At 42.7% G+C, this 18,293-nt stretch overlaps 1 protein-coding gene across 1 annotated transcript; it reads left to right on the top strand.

The window, feature by feature from the left end:
* Positions 1-185: 185 nt before the first annotated feature.
* LOC146173010 (mitochondrial carrier homolog 2-like) lies at positions 186-18,012 on the top strand. The gene is made up of 12 exons (XM_084585665.1): positions 186-373; positions 1,642-1,726; positions 4,037-4,143; positions 5,240-5,384; positions 7,194-7,245; positions 10,118-10,177; positions 10,913-11,006; positions 11,483-11,515; positions 13,540-13,607; positions 15,279-15,354; positions 17,221-17,382; positions 17,809-18,012. Exons 1-11 carry the CDS (start codon positions 209-211, stop codon positions 17,335-17,337), a joined length of 1,002 nt encoding a protein of 333 aa, XP_084441791.1. The 5' UTR covers positions 186-208; the 3' UTR covers positions 17,338-17,382; positions 17,809-18,012.
* The last annotated feature ends 281 nt before the right edge of the window (positions 18,013-18,293 follow it).

Raw genomic sequence — 18,293 nt, 5'->3', positions numbered from 1 at the left:
TGTTTTGGATTATATTTACAAAGTACACACCCGTTAATCACTTATTTCACTACTTACCCGCTTATACACTGCAGTATTGTGCAGTTGAAATATTATAGACGCCCCAAATTATAAATTTCCTGCTAATTTTCGCCCTAATTTTCAGCGATTTTGACGGTATCGATCCCAAGCGAGCCAGCTATGGAGCCGACTCCAGCCGGTGCATTGAATGGTCAAAATGGCAGCATCAGAACAGAGACCGCGACCGCCCTCGCCGCTCATTTCACCTATTCCTGACCCGGAATCAGCGAAGAACCTCTGGTACGCCGTAGTGGGCAGGGCTACGATCACTGCTATCATCTACCCTGTTGAGTACGTCAAGTTCCTCACCCAGGTGAGCGCTCTGACTCTTCTCCATTCTCTGCTCGCCGCGATCAGCCGGCAGAGCCGGCAGCAAAGAAAAAAAAACGTGACGAGATCGCCGGCTTGTCAGTGCCTGCTTTCGCTTGCTCTGATTCCCCGCTTAGGTTTGTGCAGATTGATGCGCGTGGGCTGCAAATGTTAGCGATATCTGCATTTGCATTCGTTTCGAACATCGGTTGCGTTGGACACACCTTAATGATTTTGTCCCAGTGAAGTTAGATCGGCTGTTTCGATTGTACCTAGATGGATACCGTGGTGACTTCTTTCTGGCCAACGCGATTGTCCATCTCTAAACTAAAAAAAGAAAGAAAGTGAGAGAATCAACTCCGAGCACTGAGTGGAAAAAAAGTCCTTGAAGACGGAGGGCATAATGTGGTCTGTGGCAGTTTCGTACTTCGCGGGCAGCTTTAAGGTTATCAGCAACATGGCTTGGTAGTGCATAGTCGATACACAAACTGTACTGTAGCAAGGACGAGGACACATGACATATTATTCTGGCTACGTGACTAGGACGAGGACATGCCCTATCGTTTTAAAGCGTTGACGTCTGGGTTTAATACTTGCTGCTTGCGTTGACAGCGTAGAGCAGCGGGACCTTGGTTACTTCAGTTTGGCATTTTAAGATTAGTAATTATAATAATTATTATTAGATTATAAATTCTATTTCTGCCACGTCAACCGAAAGTATCGCGCTTTCTCAAAGCACCCGAGATGCAAGGGTAATCTTTAACAGCTGGAAGGCCATAACAGCACAGAAAGAATGACCTGAGCCGTGCCTTGTTATGTGTAGACAAATGATACGCATAGATCCCAGTAGTATGGTTTTGTATCATTGATAGGTAGTCATTCTGATAGAGTTGAAGGTGCTACTACTGATTTTTTGGCGGCTGCACTTAGTGTGCCAGTTACCGCTGACACCATATTTGATTGCTTGGGCCAGAGTACTTTGTACTTTGTTATTTTTATTAATATGTGTGCCACCAATCCTGCTTTCGCTACCTAGGTGTGGTGGTGTTTTTTTCCTGCGGAGGTCATCTCAGATATATTATTGTAACTATTTTGTTACCACTGGTGGCTGCGAGGCCAAAACAGAACTGCTAGCTAGTGCTCTTACATTACACTTCAGTGTTTGACAGCTGGACATGTGAGATCTCCACAATGACAGTTAAGACAGGTGAAAAATGAGACTCAGTGTTAGCATTGATGATTGTCTGATGTTCACCAAAAATTTCCTATCAGATTGGCCATGAACCGTTGCCACCAAGGCCGACAAGGCGTTTGTTTGGCAAGCCAGCACTGCAATTGCCTGGAGCTATTGAGTACAGTGAGTATCATTGGCATGTGTTTACCTTCTTGTTCCTTACAATTTTTATTGCACACCATTATTATGTTCTATGTATTATGTTATATTTTGCATAGGGTAGAACGGCTTTTTCTTTGAGAGGAGAGCGTCTAGTTTAACTTGCCTGGACTCACCCTTAGGGCAGAAACCTGGGTGCTAACGAAAGGGCTTCATATTAAATTGATGAAATCACAGTCAGTTATGGAAGGATTAGTCAAAGGGGCTACATCAAGACATAGGATGAGAGCAGAGTGGGTTAGATAATGAACACTAGTAGGGTTGCCTAAACAAAGGTGGATGTGGGCAGTGCATATATTATGAAGGCAAGGTTGCTGATATGATAGTCTCTTAAAGTAACGGAGTGGATTCCAAGGAGAGGTGAATGTAGAAGAGCCAGACCTAGACTTTGATAATGAGTCAGGTGAGGTTAGGAAGTTTGTGGGGATAAGTTGGCCACAGCTGGCGTTGGACAAGGTTAACTGGAGGTCAGTGGCAGAGGCCTTCATGTAGTGGTGGGCATAACTGGGCCAATAGGGATGCTGTTTTGGCTGACTATGTGTTGCCTAGTAGACAGCTGCACTCTAGCGGTCCTTGCTTTGTTTAGTACGCTGGACTTACCTCGTGGATTGCTCAAGTGTGGATGCTTCACTTTTATTGGCCACACTGCTCTCTGTTTGAAATTAGTGAGCATTGTAATAAATCCATGAAATCTGGTTAGATGTATCACTCTATATATGTTGTAATATGTAATAAAATATTATGGTGTTTAATATATTTATTTATTTATCGTACACCTCAAACACCCCTATATAGGGGTATTACTTGAGGGAAAACACAATACACAAAATAAATTGGAGTTAAAGACATTGGTGTGACAACATAATATTTTAGATTGAGTTTTTAAAATGTATGGTTCTGGAGTGGATGCGGCGTTGTCAGGCAGGTCAGTCCAGTCGACTGCAGTCTGGACAAAGAAAGAGTGCAGTTGTGCAGTGGTATGTGCGCGAGGGGGGTAAACGACTTTGGGGTGGCTAGTGCGAAAAGTGACATGGGGAGCTGGTTTTAAATCTGCAAGAGATAATTGATAAAATTTGTAACAGGGTGTGAGTCTGAAGATTTTGCATTGCAGCTCGAGGCTAGGAAGGTTAGCTCTTGATTTCATGGTAGTCACACTAGAATGATGTGAGTAATTTGAGTGGATGAATCTAACAGTGCAGTTTTGGACAGATTCAAGCACTTTAGTCAGATAAGAAATGGGGGGGTACCAAACTGCGCATGCATAATCCAGCTTAGGACGAACCAAAGTTATGTAGGTGAGAGATTTAATAGACAAAGAGGCTAACAGCAAACTATGTCGTAAGACAGGACACGATTAGCCTCGTTTGTAATAGCTGTGATATGGGCGGACCAGGAAAGGTCATGCGAGATGTTAATTTCCAGGTACTTACAATATAATGTCGGAGAAATAACGGAAATAAGGTAACAAAGAACAGCTGAGAGGTTTATATAGCTTATGAGTTTTCAGTTCTGTTGCGCTTCTTGCTCATCTTGCTTATCATGCAGTTCTTGTAGCTGTCTTATCAGTAGATGTTGGCCACCTTGAATAAAGCTGTGCAGGCGCTGTTGTGCGGAAACGCATTCAGAAGGCTGGGCATCTGTGGATATCATATCAAGCTTCAGTGGGGGCTCAGTGGTGTTTTATAAACTATAGTAAAAAAAAAAAAGTGTTTATGGGGTGTCATTTTTTGAAACAGGCTTAATCTCGTGGAGCCCATTATTTCAGGTGCTTTTTTGTTTTGTCTAGTTCAGTGAGTACAAAGTTGCCATTGTTGGGCTTGTTGATGACCCTCCTGTTGTAATGTCGTTAAAAGAGTCCATTAGAGCATTGAATTCGAACTCTTTGTGATCCATGTCTTGCAGCATAGGTCGCCAGAATTTGCTGGCCCTTTGTTTACCTATCTTTGAAGCGCTGTTTGTAAACTTCTGTAAGCATCCACACAGTTTGGGTTAGTAAGAAATGGAGAATTGTGGAGTGTTGTTTTGGGGTTTGAAGCACACGCATAATGCCAACTGACAAAGCGCTGAAAGATGCTTAGAGGGCATTATAACATTGTATCAGACATGTTTTATCATTGTTCTGACGAGGCGAGACTATTCTGTGGAACACAGTTTGCTTTGTAATCTTTAGGTGAACACATAAAGGTTGCTGTTTAGTAGAAAACACATACATTTTAGTGCTTCAAAAACTTAGCACAGAAGTGGTTTCTCTCTTTTTCTTTTGCATGTGTACAGTGAAGTACATCAAGAAAGTGGATGGCTATGCTGGTTTGTATCGTGGCCTAAGTGTCCGTCTGTGTGCGAACGTGGTCAGTGGCGCCGTCTTCGCCGAGGTGAACCGGGTGAGCATTTTGTTTACTGAACTCGTGTCAAGGACTTTATTTCAGCTGGTTTCTGCACTGACCGAAAGCTAGTGAAACACAGTTGTGTGAACTGACAACTTGTGTTTGCTTCTTTCATGTCATTACCTTAAAGACCCCTTTTGGTGTATTGCATAAGAAATGGGATTGCATGTAACAAGTTTACAAGTTACCAGATACAAGATTACATGTTTTGCATATCAGAAGTCTTGGTTGCCATATACTCTTATGGAATTTATTTTACTACAGCTGTAGCAAAATGTACAGAAAGAAGGAAAAGTTACTTTTACAGAAGGTGGGCAGTTAAATGTTTGCATTTTAGCATATATTATGGTGGAGCACTTTGTTTTGTGCGGGAAACAGAGTCAAAATAAGAAAATACTGTGCTGCATTTTCCTTGACTGTAGAGGCATAGCAGCTGTGAGAACTCTGTTGTATAGTATGAATTTTTTTGCTCACAACTATGTGGTTGTATATGAAGGCACGGAACTAATGCATACTGGGTGGGATAGTTGCTAGCCTAGCTTCTCCCTGAACAATCAGGATGTCAAGCATTTGTGTGCGCATTACCTGGTTTGCTTGTGCGAGGCTCAACTTTATGAGTTTGGAATTGCGGGCTGATACGGCCGCCCGTGAGCTTGTAGATGTGTTTTAGATTACAAATAATAGGTACGGCTTGTATCCGTGACACGTCTGTCATCCTCTTTAGGAGCAAATAGATGCGAATACATATACATAATTTCTATGTCACTTTGCTGGAGATGATGGTCGGAGCTTAATGTCTGTAGTTGCTGGAAGCACTCGGGTAGTCTTTGTTTCTTTGCCTTTGTTCTTGCTAGCGTGTTTCACGTCAGCCCACACTAACTAGCCCATCAGAAAATTTAATAAACTCACTTGACTGTGCAGTCAAGTTCTATTTGCGATGCGAGTTGGTTAATAGGGTCGCTCTCGCATATCAAATGCGGTATGTTACTGGCATATGGCAAGCATATGGACATGGCATGTGCTTTTATGCTCTGCAGTACTAGTAGTGTGAAAGGCTGGTTTCAGTGTTTTCAGTGTTCTTTGCTATGTGCAGAGGCTACCCGAGGTGCAGTCCTTTGAAGACGAAGAGGACGACGAGAGTGTGACTGAAGAGCAGCGCATCGTCAACTTTGTCAAGCGCACGCTCAAGCTAATGACTGCCAAATGTGCAGCGCTCTGTGTCGCCCAGCCCTTCAATGGTGAGCTATGTTTCTTCTTTGTGCAAGCCCTACCATGTGGCTGGATATGTTTTCTGTGAAGGAAGGTTAGTGTCAGAAAGCTTTTCCTTTCTTTTTTTCTTTTTACAAACTAGGGAGAAGCTTCTTACGAGCTGTGTGTCATCCATGTGCTAGTACTAATGCTGATTAAACGTGCTGGCACATTCTTGTTTATACTGACTCTTTGCTATGCATTGGCGCCAAGCATTGTAGCATTTGTTTTTTTATGCTCAAATCCACCTGCATATGGTGGCCAAACTATTCTGTCAAGGTGGATTTGGTTTGGTTTAAAAGATTTAACATTCCAAGATGACTCAGACTTCGTGGGACGCTGCAGTGAAGGGCTTCAGTCAACTCTGACCTCCAGGAGTCCTGTTATGTGCACTGACGTTACAGAGTACATGGGCGCCTTGCGCTCCACTTCCATCGAAATGCAGTTGCTGTGGCCTGTACCAAATTTTGGTTCCCTGGTTGGGTAGTTTGTGCGTTAACCACTGAGCTGCCATGGCGGGGAGGGGGGCTCTTTTTTTGCCTTCATTTAACCTCTGCGGAGTGCGACCATCAATCATTTCTTTGACAGCTGCTGGGTTGTTTATTCCTTTGTGGGTGCAAGTCAGTTTGCTAAGGAGTTATTTTTGGTACTGCATCCTTCTTGTGGAAAAGATTGCTAACACGGACAAATACATTAGACAAAAAGAGCAATGGATGCAGCACATACTAACAACTGAAAGTTCTTTTTCTTCAATGAGAAGAGTAATAATAATAAACACACGCTCAGTGAGATGCTTCACCAACTAGCCTGCCAATGCATTTTGATGCATCCTTCTGCTTGTCTGTTGTCAACTACATTGTCACCTCTGGGTAATGGTATCATCCAGTTCGTGCTCTTGCAAAATATAGCATATGTTGCAGAATTTCCAGCTCCAAGGTACTCGTGGACAGGGACACAAGTTTGCTGTGAAGAATGCCAATGTCCACTATTGCTTGTGTTGCAAGCTCATGGAAACAAGTTAACAGTGCTATTTCATCAAAAGTACATGTGCAGCCTGTTGCTAACCCATTCACAGCTGCATTGTTCTGAGAATGTTTGCAACCTTGTTAGAAGCAAGGTTTTTACTTGCATGTGATGACTTAGCAGTGATAATTAATGATAACGTAAAGACATGAATTCCATTGAGAACAGTAGAGCCAGCTGTGGGAAGGATAGGTATAGAGGTTATGTTAAGAGACCCAACAGAGAACAGTGGGTTAGGGAACATACACCATTCGGTCATATCCTTATTAATCGATCCTAATGTAGTAACACTTGCATTTCAAATGCCGTTGAACCGAACGTCATTTGACTCAGCTTTCAGCCTTGTGTTGCTACACAGCAGCATTTGGTTCAAGTGTCAATTAAGTTGACGAAGCACCACGGAGACAATGGAAAGTTTGAGATGCTTTCGAGGTAAAAAAACAGGGTGTCACATATTTGCCTGCGCTGTTCTTGGCGCATTCTTAGGATGAGGCTGTGGCTTTTTACAACAGGCTTATGGAGTTTTTCCTGGGCTCGTCTTCTAACTTGCATTCCTCTCGAAAATGTTTCATTTGGCGATACCTGATTGCCTGAATGGAACGGTTTCAAAAGGAATGCAAGTTAGAGTACAAGCCCAGGGCTGACTGCATGAGCCCGTGTACTTGCAGTGTATCATGCTTTGGCATTTCACTTTTAATGTCACATTTTGGTTGTTGGTAGAGCCAGGATGGTGGTAGATGCGTGCCCTAATCGTGGCTCTTTTTACTCTCTTTCAGTGGTGTGTTTTCGGTACATGGCCCAGTTTGTAGGACGGGAAGAAAAGTACACGTGAGTGGCACCTTCTCTTACATCGCATACTTAGAAAAAATGTGGGGTGTGTGATTGATTGACCTGGTGGGGTATCATTACTTCGTACATTTTGCACCATAGGTTCAGTTGATGGCTTCATAACATCTCTTCATAACTGCATTTAATGGCAAGCGCATGAGCCCAGCATAGGATAAGGTCAGGTTTTTCTTCCTTATGCTCTGGTCTGCTTGAAAAAATCTAGTTGTGGCGTTTTCTCATTTGTAATCTGTACTCGGGGACAACTTTCTTTGAGTATGCAGCAAAAGCTACAGACCCGAAGTGCACTAGCTTATTCCTGAGCAGAATGTAGTTTCTAGAGAAATTTTGGGGCCATTGCTTCGGAATATTGTATCATTATGGAATTAATGATGTTATTATATCAAGATTATGCTGCAATACTAGCCAGTACAGCTAGAGTATAACATACCATGTGCATGCAGATGGTGGCGTCACCTGTTCGCAATCTTGTGGAGCATAGGAAGTCGTCTCTGCCGCATCTCCCCGCCGGCTCTAGTGCGCTCTAGCAATGTGCTTGTTTCGACAACGTATGTCGTATGGACTATTCGTAAGTCGCAAATTTCCATTCACATGGAAATGTGACATAAAGGAACATAAAGTGACTTCAGTGACATAAAGGAACACATTCCTGCATTGCTGACAGCTTGAAAACTATTAATTCAATGTCAAGGCAAAACTGATACCAAATAATAGCTGAAGCCAGATGTGCCTGAACCGGTACAATCTGTTCTTGATGTAACAAATGTGACAATTATGAATTATGGCTATATCGAACACTTCTTAATTATTTTTACAAACACATGTTTCTAATTTATATGAAGGGCATGTACATTTGCTTCGTATGGCTTAGGGTGGTTTTCTCAACTACCCCTCATGAACAGCCTAGAAAGTCTGGTCCAACCCTGCCTACTCTGCTCCAACTTCACGCACAGCTGTAACGAATAGAGTTCAGCAATACCACCAGCAACGAACAAACAATGCTTGAGACGCCGGGTAAACTCTACTTTCCAGTCCCGGACTACTTGCTGACAGGTCTTGGCTCCCACTCTGACAGGAAATAGCGTTATGGTCACATGAAGTTGCATGCTCCCTCCATTTTTGCTTTTATCAGACGATGCGAATCATCAGTCACCATGACATTTATCTTTTTGTGTGAGTGTAATACCAAAGATAGATAACACAGGTTTGAATCGATTGGTGCTTTCCGCGAACGGAGCGCAATATGCTTGAATGTGGAACGTTTCACGGCATTCAGTTTGGCAAGGTTTGTTTGCCGTTTCTGTTTGCAGAGTTTTTACAAGGGCCCAGCCCACTGCACTGGAAAGCAAATGAAAGCATTTGCAAAAGCATGTACAGCAAGCGTTACCTGCTCCAACACACAGGGGCTCACTTAAGAGGTTCTCAGGCCTGCGCACTGAAAAGATAGCGAAACAGGGGAAGAACTATTTGAACAGCCATGGTCTGCCTCTATCACTGCCCACAAGTGAAGGCGCTGGGGAATAGTTAGATTTTTGGGAGCTCTAATAGTTTTCGAGCTGCTAACAATGCTGCAGCATTTGTGTGTTTTCCTTGTGAGATTTTGTATTGGAATTTTGGCTGTTATGAACTGTTTTACAATATTGTGCTTCTTTGCTATAACAAGTTTCGACTGTACTTGATGTTGTAATACAGTAAGGCAAGCTCTGTCCCTCTAGCCGCAGAAAGCTGCCCCTGAGTGTAGCTCAAAATTATCAACTTAAGGTAGTGAAAAAACCGGAATCACAGTCTTTCATATGAGACTGAAGTAATAGTTCTACAGTGCGCCGTGCGGTAATTCATTCATGCGCAACACAATCTCAAAATGTGCAACTTTTGTGGATTCAGTTGAGATGATTTCTGCAGGCAACACTGCGTTTGTGACATCACAAGCATTATACCCAAGTTACTGTCCACTCCCCGCGTGATCATGAAATTTTGAGGCCTGTATTAGGCTATCTCAGACATTGTATCCAGTGTGTCATGATTTCCAGACTTTTATTTCCACCATCCAACACATGTGCGAGTGTTTTTCCAATATTTTCCGATACTGTATTTGGCATCGTCGTTTCGTCAACTGGAACGTCGTTTCTGGCCATGAAAGCAGTTTCGATTTTGATTTTTTTGTTTTTCCTTTTTGAAAATAGTTATAATTGGAATTTTGAAAAACATTATTTTGTGTTGGAGTCAGGACACATCAAAGAATGTAATGCAGTCAAAAACTCAAAATGAGAAAAAAAACAACACCGGAGTTGCCCTTTGAATGGCCACACGCATGGATTCATCTTTTTGGGTTAAAATAACATGCAAGTCGAACAGTGCTTGCCAACCAAAATTTGCAGATGGCTGCAAAAAGGCTTCAGGATCGCAAAAACTGAAAGACCAAATAGTATCCAATTTTTTCAACACATTTTTGGTTGAGTTTGTGGGGTTTAATGTGCCAAAACGACTCGGGCTATGAGAGGCGCCATAGTGGAGGACTCCACTGACATTGCACAGCACACGGGCGTCTCGCTTTTCGTTTCCATCGAAAAGCGGCCGCCGTAGCAGGGATTCGATTTCTCATTCTTGGGTTCAGCAATCAAGCGCCCTAACCACTGCGCCACTGGGTGGGGCTAACACATCTTTGGTTGGAAGCAGTGACAAAAGCCTGACTGGGCAGGGTATGTGCAGTGTGTTGTGACAGGCTAATTCACTGTAACATCTAGAAGGTTTCACAAGTTCTGAAGTAACAAAGGTTTTGTGGCACCACTTTGCTGTTCTGTCAAATTGTTGTCCGTGTTTAAGTTAAAGTGCTTGTATGTGTGTTTTCTTGCAGGGGAATCTTCACCTCCATTGTTGAAATCTACAGAGAAGAAGGTGTCCTAGGTCTCTTCAGGTGCGGAAGCTTTCTTCTACATGATGTAAAAAACGTGGACGGCAGTCCACGTTATGGCCGACACACTTGAATGAAGCAGAAACATGGCTTGGAAAAGCCAAGGCCTGTACAGGTGTCAAATTTCTATGAGGGCTCAGTTTGTGTCCTGTCGAGTTCTGAATATCTCCTTTACAGTGTACATTTCGGGGCTTTAGCCCTTTGTCAAGAGCGCCCTTCCCTCCATAGGGTTTTATCCTATGTCCCTGCTACATCACTGTGAAGTATGTGAAGTAAGGATTATATTTAATTAATTTTATTCCTATGTTTCTGGAGCATAAGTGTTTTCAATGCATTTATCTGCGCTGTACAGACTTGATGCTCATCATTTATACTTCTTTTCATGTAAAGTGGAAAGTGCCAAAGTGACCCACCGCTCGTCACCTGCTAGAGTGGTGTGGGCAGTAGCATGAAAAGTTATCATACCTTCTTATCCTTACTGCTTTTATCTCTTTATCGATGAGAGATAATTGATCCTCAAAGCTTCCTTTGCTGCTCAAGCTTCATTTTGGTTGTTTAGATTACTGCTCTCTTTATTAAAATTATTACCTGAAGTTTATTGCACACATTTTTCATTGGATTTTAGTAGCAGCATGCGGGCAAGTCTTGTGGCTTTAGGCTGCATGTTGACGCTTTAAAAGTTTCGTTTGTCTCCATCCCCCACCCATCTTTATCCTCTCTTGTCTTCTTTTTTTCCAGTGGTCTCATACCTAGATTGATTGGCGAGGTGCTGACGATATGGTTCGCCAATACGATATCTTTTGTCATCAATGCCTACATCGTGCAGGACAAGGTGTTTATCACATTTATTGCTTCCTTGAAATCCGCATGCTTGGACCTCTCTCCTTCATTCTGTCATCAGTATTTTGATGCTGTGTGCTTTAATGGAGTAGCCATTCTTTGCACTTTATGGAGCTGTGAAAACAGACTAACAGAGCAGGAGAATGTGACGACTATGATCATGTTTGTAATCGATTTGTACGATGCGCTGTTCTTGTTGACCCTACTCTACGTAGGAGCTCTATTTTCATTAAGTTATGGCAGTGACCTCTGCACTTCTTTCAGCAGGCTCCTTGGATATCTAAATTTTATTTTATTTTAATGCTTGACTGCAGTAGAATAATTTCATAGAGTAGATCAACATATCGACTCCCTAGAAGTTGCTCATATTTACTCAGTGGGTTTTGCATGGTTGTCAGAGTGAGCAATAATTCGTAGCTACTATATGCTTTGCGTATCCCTGACCGTTCAGTCTATTCTTGCTTTCAGACGTTGCAGAGCTACATCAGTGCGACAACAATGGTGAGAATTCAAACCTTTTTCCTCGTAGATGACTCCCAATTTTCAGTAATTTAACGACACAAATGCTGGAAGGTTAACAGAAACTTTTAAAAGTTTATTAGTACTAGTAGAAACAAAGTTGATGTAATATCTGTGCAAAAATGAGCTGGTGGTTTATGTGAGAAAATATTTCGCAATTATGGTTCCTATATGGCATTGGCAGGTGCCATTGGAACTAGGTGAAATGAGAATGGCACACACTAGAGCACAAATGTATTAGCTGCTGGAGACGAGCGAGTGTAGGTCCTGCTAATGTTTCCTCCACAGAGTGGCCATTACTTCATCAAAGTAAGAAATAAGCACGCTCCACTTTTTCGACTACTATCTCGCTTTGCTTTTCGCATTTTCTTTGAACCTTTTGAAGGTGAGATGCAGTAGCCTCCCCTTGAGATGAACTTGAAGGCTCAGGAAAGTCTGTTCATCTCATCAGAAGTTTCTCAGAAGTGGCTTATGATAAAGTTATGGATGCATGTTAGGTGTGTTCAAATATATGATGCACATCAAAACAGTTAATACAATGGCCTTCCAGAGAGACAATAATTGCAGATATCACATTTATTGCACTGTGCGTGAAGTGAGCAGAAGGATGAAAGGATGAAACCAGGTCATGTTGTCGTACTTGAATATGGCTTTGGTCCAGTTCTCTTTTTTTGCACTGTCTCCCCTTTCCCATTGCAACCCATAGTGGCTGTTTTTTTTCTTTTTCTGACTTTTGCTTTCATTGCTGCTCTAGGTGCTTTAAAGATGTCCAGCAGGGCAGCTATGTATCCCTCTTGTCGCGCTTCTTCTGCAGTATAGCTGTTAACAACACAACAGGCACGCCATGCGCCTTTGTGTACGCCGCAGGCAATGTACGCAGCGCTTATATCTGGCCATTTCTGTGCTGCGATGACGTGCGATGTGACACCGCGTCAGTTGAAAATATGAGCTCTGAGTTTTTAAGTTTGAATTTAGTGACAGGTGTACTTAGTGCATACGTGTCTTTTAGACTGTAGGAAGTAGCTTGATGCCGAGGTCTGATCATAGTCTACGTGGTCGCTATGGTGCCCTGCCTGTTCTGCTCTGGCAAAAGCTTGTCCTCGCAAGACAGCTTCTTCGCAGTCCTACGCGATGGTGCACAGGAGTAATCTTGTGGAGGTGTGCTTTCTTGCGGAGACACGTGTTACGCTTATTCTTTTTCTTGATAGAGCTGCATAGACACCTCGTGAGTGCTGTTTTACGGGGTCGCCGTGATTTACATTCTCTGTGAAAGTTAATCTTAGGTGAAACAGTTCGTCTTTAGCTGACTTTCTTGCATTGAGTCCTATGGGAAACCAACCAGTGGTTTCACATTATTCATCTTATCTGAGAATTCAACTTAGCCTAGTTTATTTTAATGGGAGTCCACTGCAATACAAATTATGGCAGCTAGGTTCTCTTAAAAACAAGGCATGGGTGGTTTTTGATAACTTTCTACTCTGAAGGTGTTACTCAGGGCTACTTACTACTAATGAAATCACAAGTACAAATGTGTGAGAGGAAACATTAAGTCCACACTTGGGAACCTGATTTATTTTTGTTGTTTCACCTAAGCTGAAAGGACAGTGAAAAGTTTCTTTCTATGGGAAAAAAAAGAAAAAGTAATGCTGCAAGGGTGGCTAATTGGTTTTTCATTTTTGTGTGTTTATGTTTGTGTTTTTTGTATTAAATACTGAAGAAGAAGAAAAAAAAAGACTACTCTTACACAAGAGTTATTGCATATAGTTACTGTTGATGCTATGCTTATCAAGCGTTCTCCCTTATGCTGCTTCAGTTTTTTTATATAGAAAAAGATTACTCATATTTTTAATAGAATGCTAAAAATTTTTTTTTTTTTAAATGTTGAAAAAAAAATCACTTTTTGCACAATATTTTCCTTTGTGGAATGTTTTGATGCTATCTCCCTTTATCACAGCCTCGAAAGTGTTAAGGGCGCTCTCTAAACGTCTTGTTTGCTTTTTTTGCAGTTCCTGTCGAGCTCTGTCACATATCCGTTCTCCCTTGTCAGTACAGTGATGGCTGTTTCTGGATGCAGGTGAGCGTTTTGTAGCCAGAGCAGTTTGGCAAAGTCGTTGCCTTAGGGGCATTGGTAGTGAGAATTATTTAGTAGTGTATAGTTGTGGGCTCTGTGGTTAGGGATCTCGGTCATTGAACCCGAGTTTGGAGTTGGTGCAGTTTTATTAGAGGAAACCCCCAAGCTAGCAGGATCTGCAGTAAGGGAGTAACCACTCATCAACATCGCTCAGAAACATAGCCATAAGGCTAGCTCAAGTCATCTCAGTTCAGTTGAGGTGGAAGTCCCGACCTCGAACCTCTGGTTTGAATCCCGGACCAGGATGAATGCTTATTCAGCTGTGAAGTTTCTGTGGAAGCTGCTTGACTGCATTTTAGTGAATGGTATTGAATAATTATTTTTTATTGCGAGCCGAAGTACCCACCCAGATGTGAACCTGTCCCATGTCGTCAAAATGCAAGGTGTGCTGCATAATATCGGCACATGCTCGAAAGTATCTTGGAGCCATCCACTCCCACTTTTCGTTATGGCATGGTTAAGGTGTCCATCGGCAATCATAATAGCTATAGCACCTTTCATTTCCCCAAATACAATTTTGAAAACCAATTTTAAAGACACTGTTAAAGACAAAAGGTGGTTGACTGTTTTTGTCTTTCGGGCATTTTTGGCCTTTGTTGTTGCAATTCATGGTTGTTGCATGCTAGGAGCTGTGCGATCCAGCTTACTTGTGGTTTTTCAAACATTACATTGTGTTCTGTCTTAATCTGGTATTCTGTGCATCGATTCATGCAATCTCCTTGTTTACTATAGGCCCTTTATGTCACGAACAATGGTCCCCAGCCTGGTTTTAGTTTTCAATCTGTGTGTGTGCTAGATTGAGCCTTGACACCTCTATTGAACATAACACTGGTCATCACAGAATCCACAAAGTGCATTGAACAGGAACCCACAGCCTCTGAATTCGGAGGTCGTGGGTCCGGATCCCACCGGTGGCGTGTGTTGGTTTTTCTTCTACTTTCTGGTCAGATATCACCACGTTTAGTTGATCCTTTACATTGATAAAAAAAAATATATACTTTGTTTCAGAGGCTGCTGGCTCGCTTCTTATGTATGTCGTAATGCAGCCGCTAATTTTTCCTGCATTTGTTTGTTTGCCGATTAAATGTCTGCGCTAGTGATGCAGCCCGAATTGTCAAAACAGGCGCATGTCAACAGCAGCTACGCACGTGCATTGGGCATCCATATTTTGTTTTTATGACAGCACAAATGGGTGGCATGATGGATCTCTTTCCCCCGACTTTGGGCTGTTCACAAAACTAAGCCCCACGAGAATTTGGTCATTCACAGTAGCATTTCAAGAGCATTTGAGATGCTGTTGCCATGTTTCCAGACAGAAAAAATGCATTACATACCAACGGTTCTTGTATCATATGTGGTGCACTCAAGTGAGCCAGTGACAGTCCAGCATTTCCCAGATACCATTTGCGCTTACCAGCTGGATGTTATAAGAAAGTAAAGAAGTCTCTGCATTCAGTTAGTGCAGCTGCCCTGCCTCATCTGTGCTGTAGAGGTTGTTTGCGTCATGCTATCTTATGCAATAAGCTACCTTGTTTGTAGTTTAATGTCATATTATTGTTACTGCCTAATTTCTCTGAACTGATCAGAGCCATGCTCGCTTGCTTGCTTTTTTAGCCTGGAAGCAGGCAGGCCTCCGAACATGCCCGTCTACCCCAGCTGGAGTGAATGTTGGCAGCACCTTAACCGACTGGTATGGCCTTTCATTTTGCTGGTTTCTTTAAAATACTAGTCGGTGGTCACCATTTATCTCCCTGTCCTATTATAACTATTATAACTGAAGCCTAACTGTAAAGATTAGGGGGGAGGGGGGCAATTAGGGAAGTAAACATTAGGGAAATAATTGTTTACATGTGCAGTGCTGCATTCTTAACTCACCCTTAACTCTATTTCTTGGCCTTGTTCAATATTTCATCTATTCATTCTTTGTTGCAGTCCTGTTGCAGTAGAGTCAATGATATGCAGTTGTAAATTTTCCTGGTCAGAATGCATTTTGTAGAGTGCACATAATTGTGCATGTTCCGTATGTCCTCCCATGCTGCAACAGATGGTACATACACAAGCCTGGACCTTGCCCTCGGGCACTAGCCGCTGCTCATACGCACTGCAAGTAGTGTGCGATGGCGTGTAAATGAATCCTGTTAGCCATAAACAGGTCTTTGTGAATGCATTTCCTGTGCTCCTGCACATGGATTCTGCTAGTCTTAGATGACGTGGATATTTTTCACAACTCTGGGAGATTCATACTAATATTGAGATTCTATCGGATGTATCACTATTGTTCCATTTATTTACAGATACAGTCAGTTGGTTGCATTGAAACTATCTGTATGATGATGCACCACTCAACTCCGGGTCTGTAGTCGCCGTGACCGACACTCTAGAGGTCCGTCAGTGGACTCATATTGGAGGCCGCCGTGTTAGCGGAGCCTTAAAAGGAACTCAGCTGCTTTGATACATCGCTGCACTTCGTTCCCAAGCCAAACCCCCTTAGTGGAAACCACACTGCTCTCGACCTCCAAGTTCTTCTTGTGCAGACACATTTAGAGGCTTTTGTTGATGTATACATCACCTCATAAGGAGCAGCTTGCACATGAACTGTGAGAATCACCATCAAAGTGTACACAAATACTGGCTAACAGCACTTTGTCTCCCAACAAGAGTTAAATTGGCATTGGCCGTGAAGGCGTGCTTACCCGAGGCCCCATCTTTCGGGCAGTGTAACCATGGTGTTTGCAAACATATATAGACTAAACTGTCAAAGGGAACTTGGAGGAACTCAGGCCGACTTTTTAGACCGAAAAGCCTGCTCCAATAGTCCAGTCTCAGGCAGAAAGTCTCATCACCACTGTTGTCAGCATAAGAGAGGAAAAAAAAACCAAAAATCTCTAAGAAGCATGCGTAACGAATTTACCGACGCTGTGGTCATGGTGTCATTTGCAGTACTTTCCCCCATTTTCTGCCATGTGTACCACAAGAAGGGTGCAGGTTTACTGCAGCTGAAAACAAGTCTTGATTTTCGGAAAAGTACTCACAATTTCCAGTGTCGATGTCAATGAACCAAGAAATATGCTGCTTTCATTGCCCATAGCTACGACTGCTCACAAGAGGCCAAGTTTCTCAGGAAGTGAGCCGTAAAACATATAATTTAGCTTACCTAATTGTGATTTACCAACAACAATCCCTGGTACTACCCCGTCTTGGCAGAACACCAAGATTGTGCAGTTGTATGCAATAGTGTTAGTTCGGTCTTCAAAACAGCCCGCTACTGCGCTGTGCATTATGCAACCAGACGAGAGAGTGGGACCCAACATGCTGCGTGGAGAGAGTAGAGTTTCCACCCTGAAACTGACGCTGGCAATCGAGACACCTGAAGGTTTCCTTGCCGTACATTATGCAAGGCTTTGAAGCTAGGCTCATTATCACGGTCACGATGAAAAAGTTTGCTTCCTTTTGCCCACCCCTGGAAACAGTCTGGTCAAAGAAATTTTTTTGCATGCAAAGACAGTTGTGAGTTCTTGGACATGCTAGAAGTTGTTTTCATCTGTTTGATATGCAGAACCAGTTGAAGCGGGGTTCGTCTGTCTTCTGGAGGTACTACCAGGGGCCGTACATTATCGACGAGCGCGGGGTCCCGCAGCCAGCTGGTGTACTCAAGATACAATCAACACTGTGACGACTGTCATCTGGAGCGGGTAGTTCCTGTTGAGTGTTGCCGCAGGTATAACACCAAGTTATAAATCTTCACACATCACACAATGCCATTGTAAGTGCACGCCAGTTGTAGTGGCCTCTTTACGAGTACTTATGATGTTTCATATTCTTGTCTACATCAGTTACTTAAGCAGATAACTGCGGTTACATATGACCACAAGTAGTTTGATGTTGCTGTGGTTGTGGCTACCTGTGTAAAAAGGTTGTTAATAGAAGTGCCACAGGCTGCAGTATCAGTTGGCTAGTTAACCCCAGTTCATTTTACCTTGCCGTTATGCATAAGCACAGGGTTAAGGACTTTTGTGTACCTAAGTTACAAGCTTTGCAGTTTGTACGAGTAGAAATAGCGATATCTATGAATGCCTTGTGGTTAAGGTTTCTTATGCAGCAGGGTTACTGAGTCATGTTAGCCTGCGTTTTCATTTATTTTCAGGTTGCTCCAAGGAGTTTGATGGGAACGACTAGAATGGTTTATCGACCGTTTAGGCTTTTCTGCAATATGTGGTGCTCTGGCATGCAAGAGTGCCTCCATGACGACGTCTACGAAAACGTTCATTCCTGTTGCCATATTAGTCCCGGCACTGAGGAGCTCATCACCAACTTGTTCTGTTACCAATTAAAAAAACGCGCCTGTTCACTGATTTGCTTTCTTCCAATTATTATTTTGAACAATATGCCTCGCAGTATGGAAGCAACTAACGTGTATGTTAAAAATTTAGTGATGACTTGTTCGTGTATAATTTGAAACACCTATAAGCCAGCATGCCAGTATTGACTGGTGCATCATGGAGGACGAGACTGGAACCATCACAATGCAGTCCGTGACTGCTTTCGTAACATCAGCACAAAAATGTACAGGCATCTACAATATAAACTTGAACACAGTACCTGCGTTAGACCAACCAATCAGTGAAAGTT

Source organism: Amblyomma maculatum, chromosome 11, assembly GCF_055883805.1.
Source record: "Amblyomma maculatum isolate TAMU_Amacu chromosome 11, ASM5588380v1, whole genome shotgun sequence".
Classification (NCBI taxonomy): domain Eukaryota; kingdom Metazoa; phylum Arthropoda; class Arachnida; order Ixodida; family Ixodidae; genus Amblyomma; species Amblyomma maculatum.
Note: the sequence above shows the minus strand (reverse complement) of the source record. Positions and strands in the feature narration are given on the sequence as shown.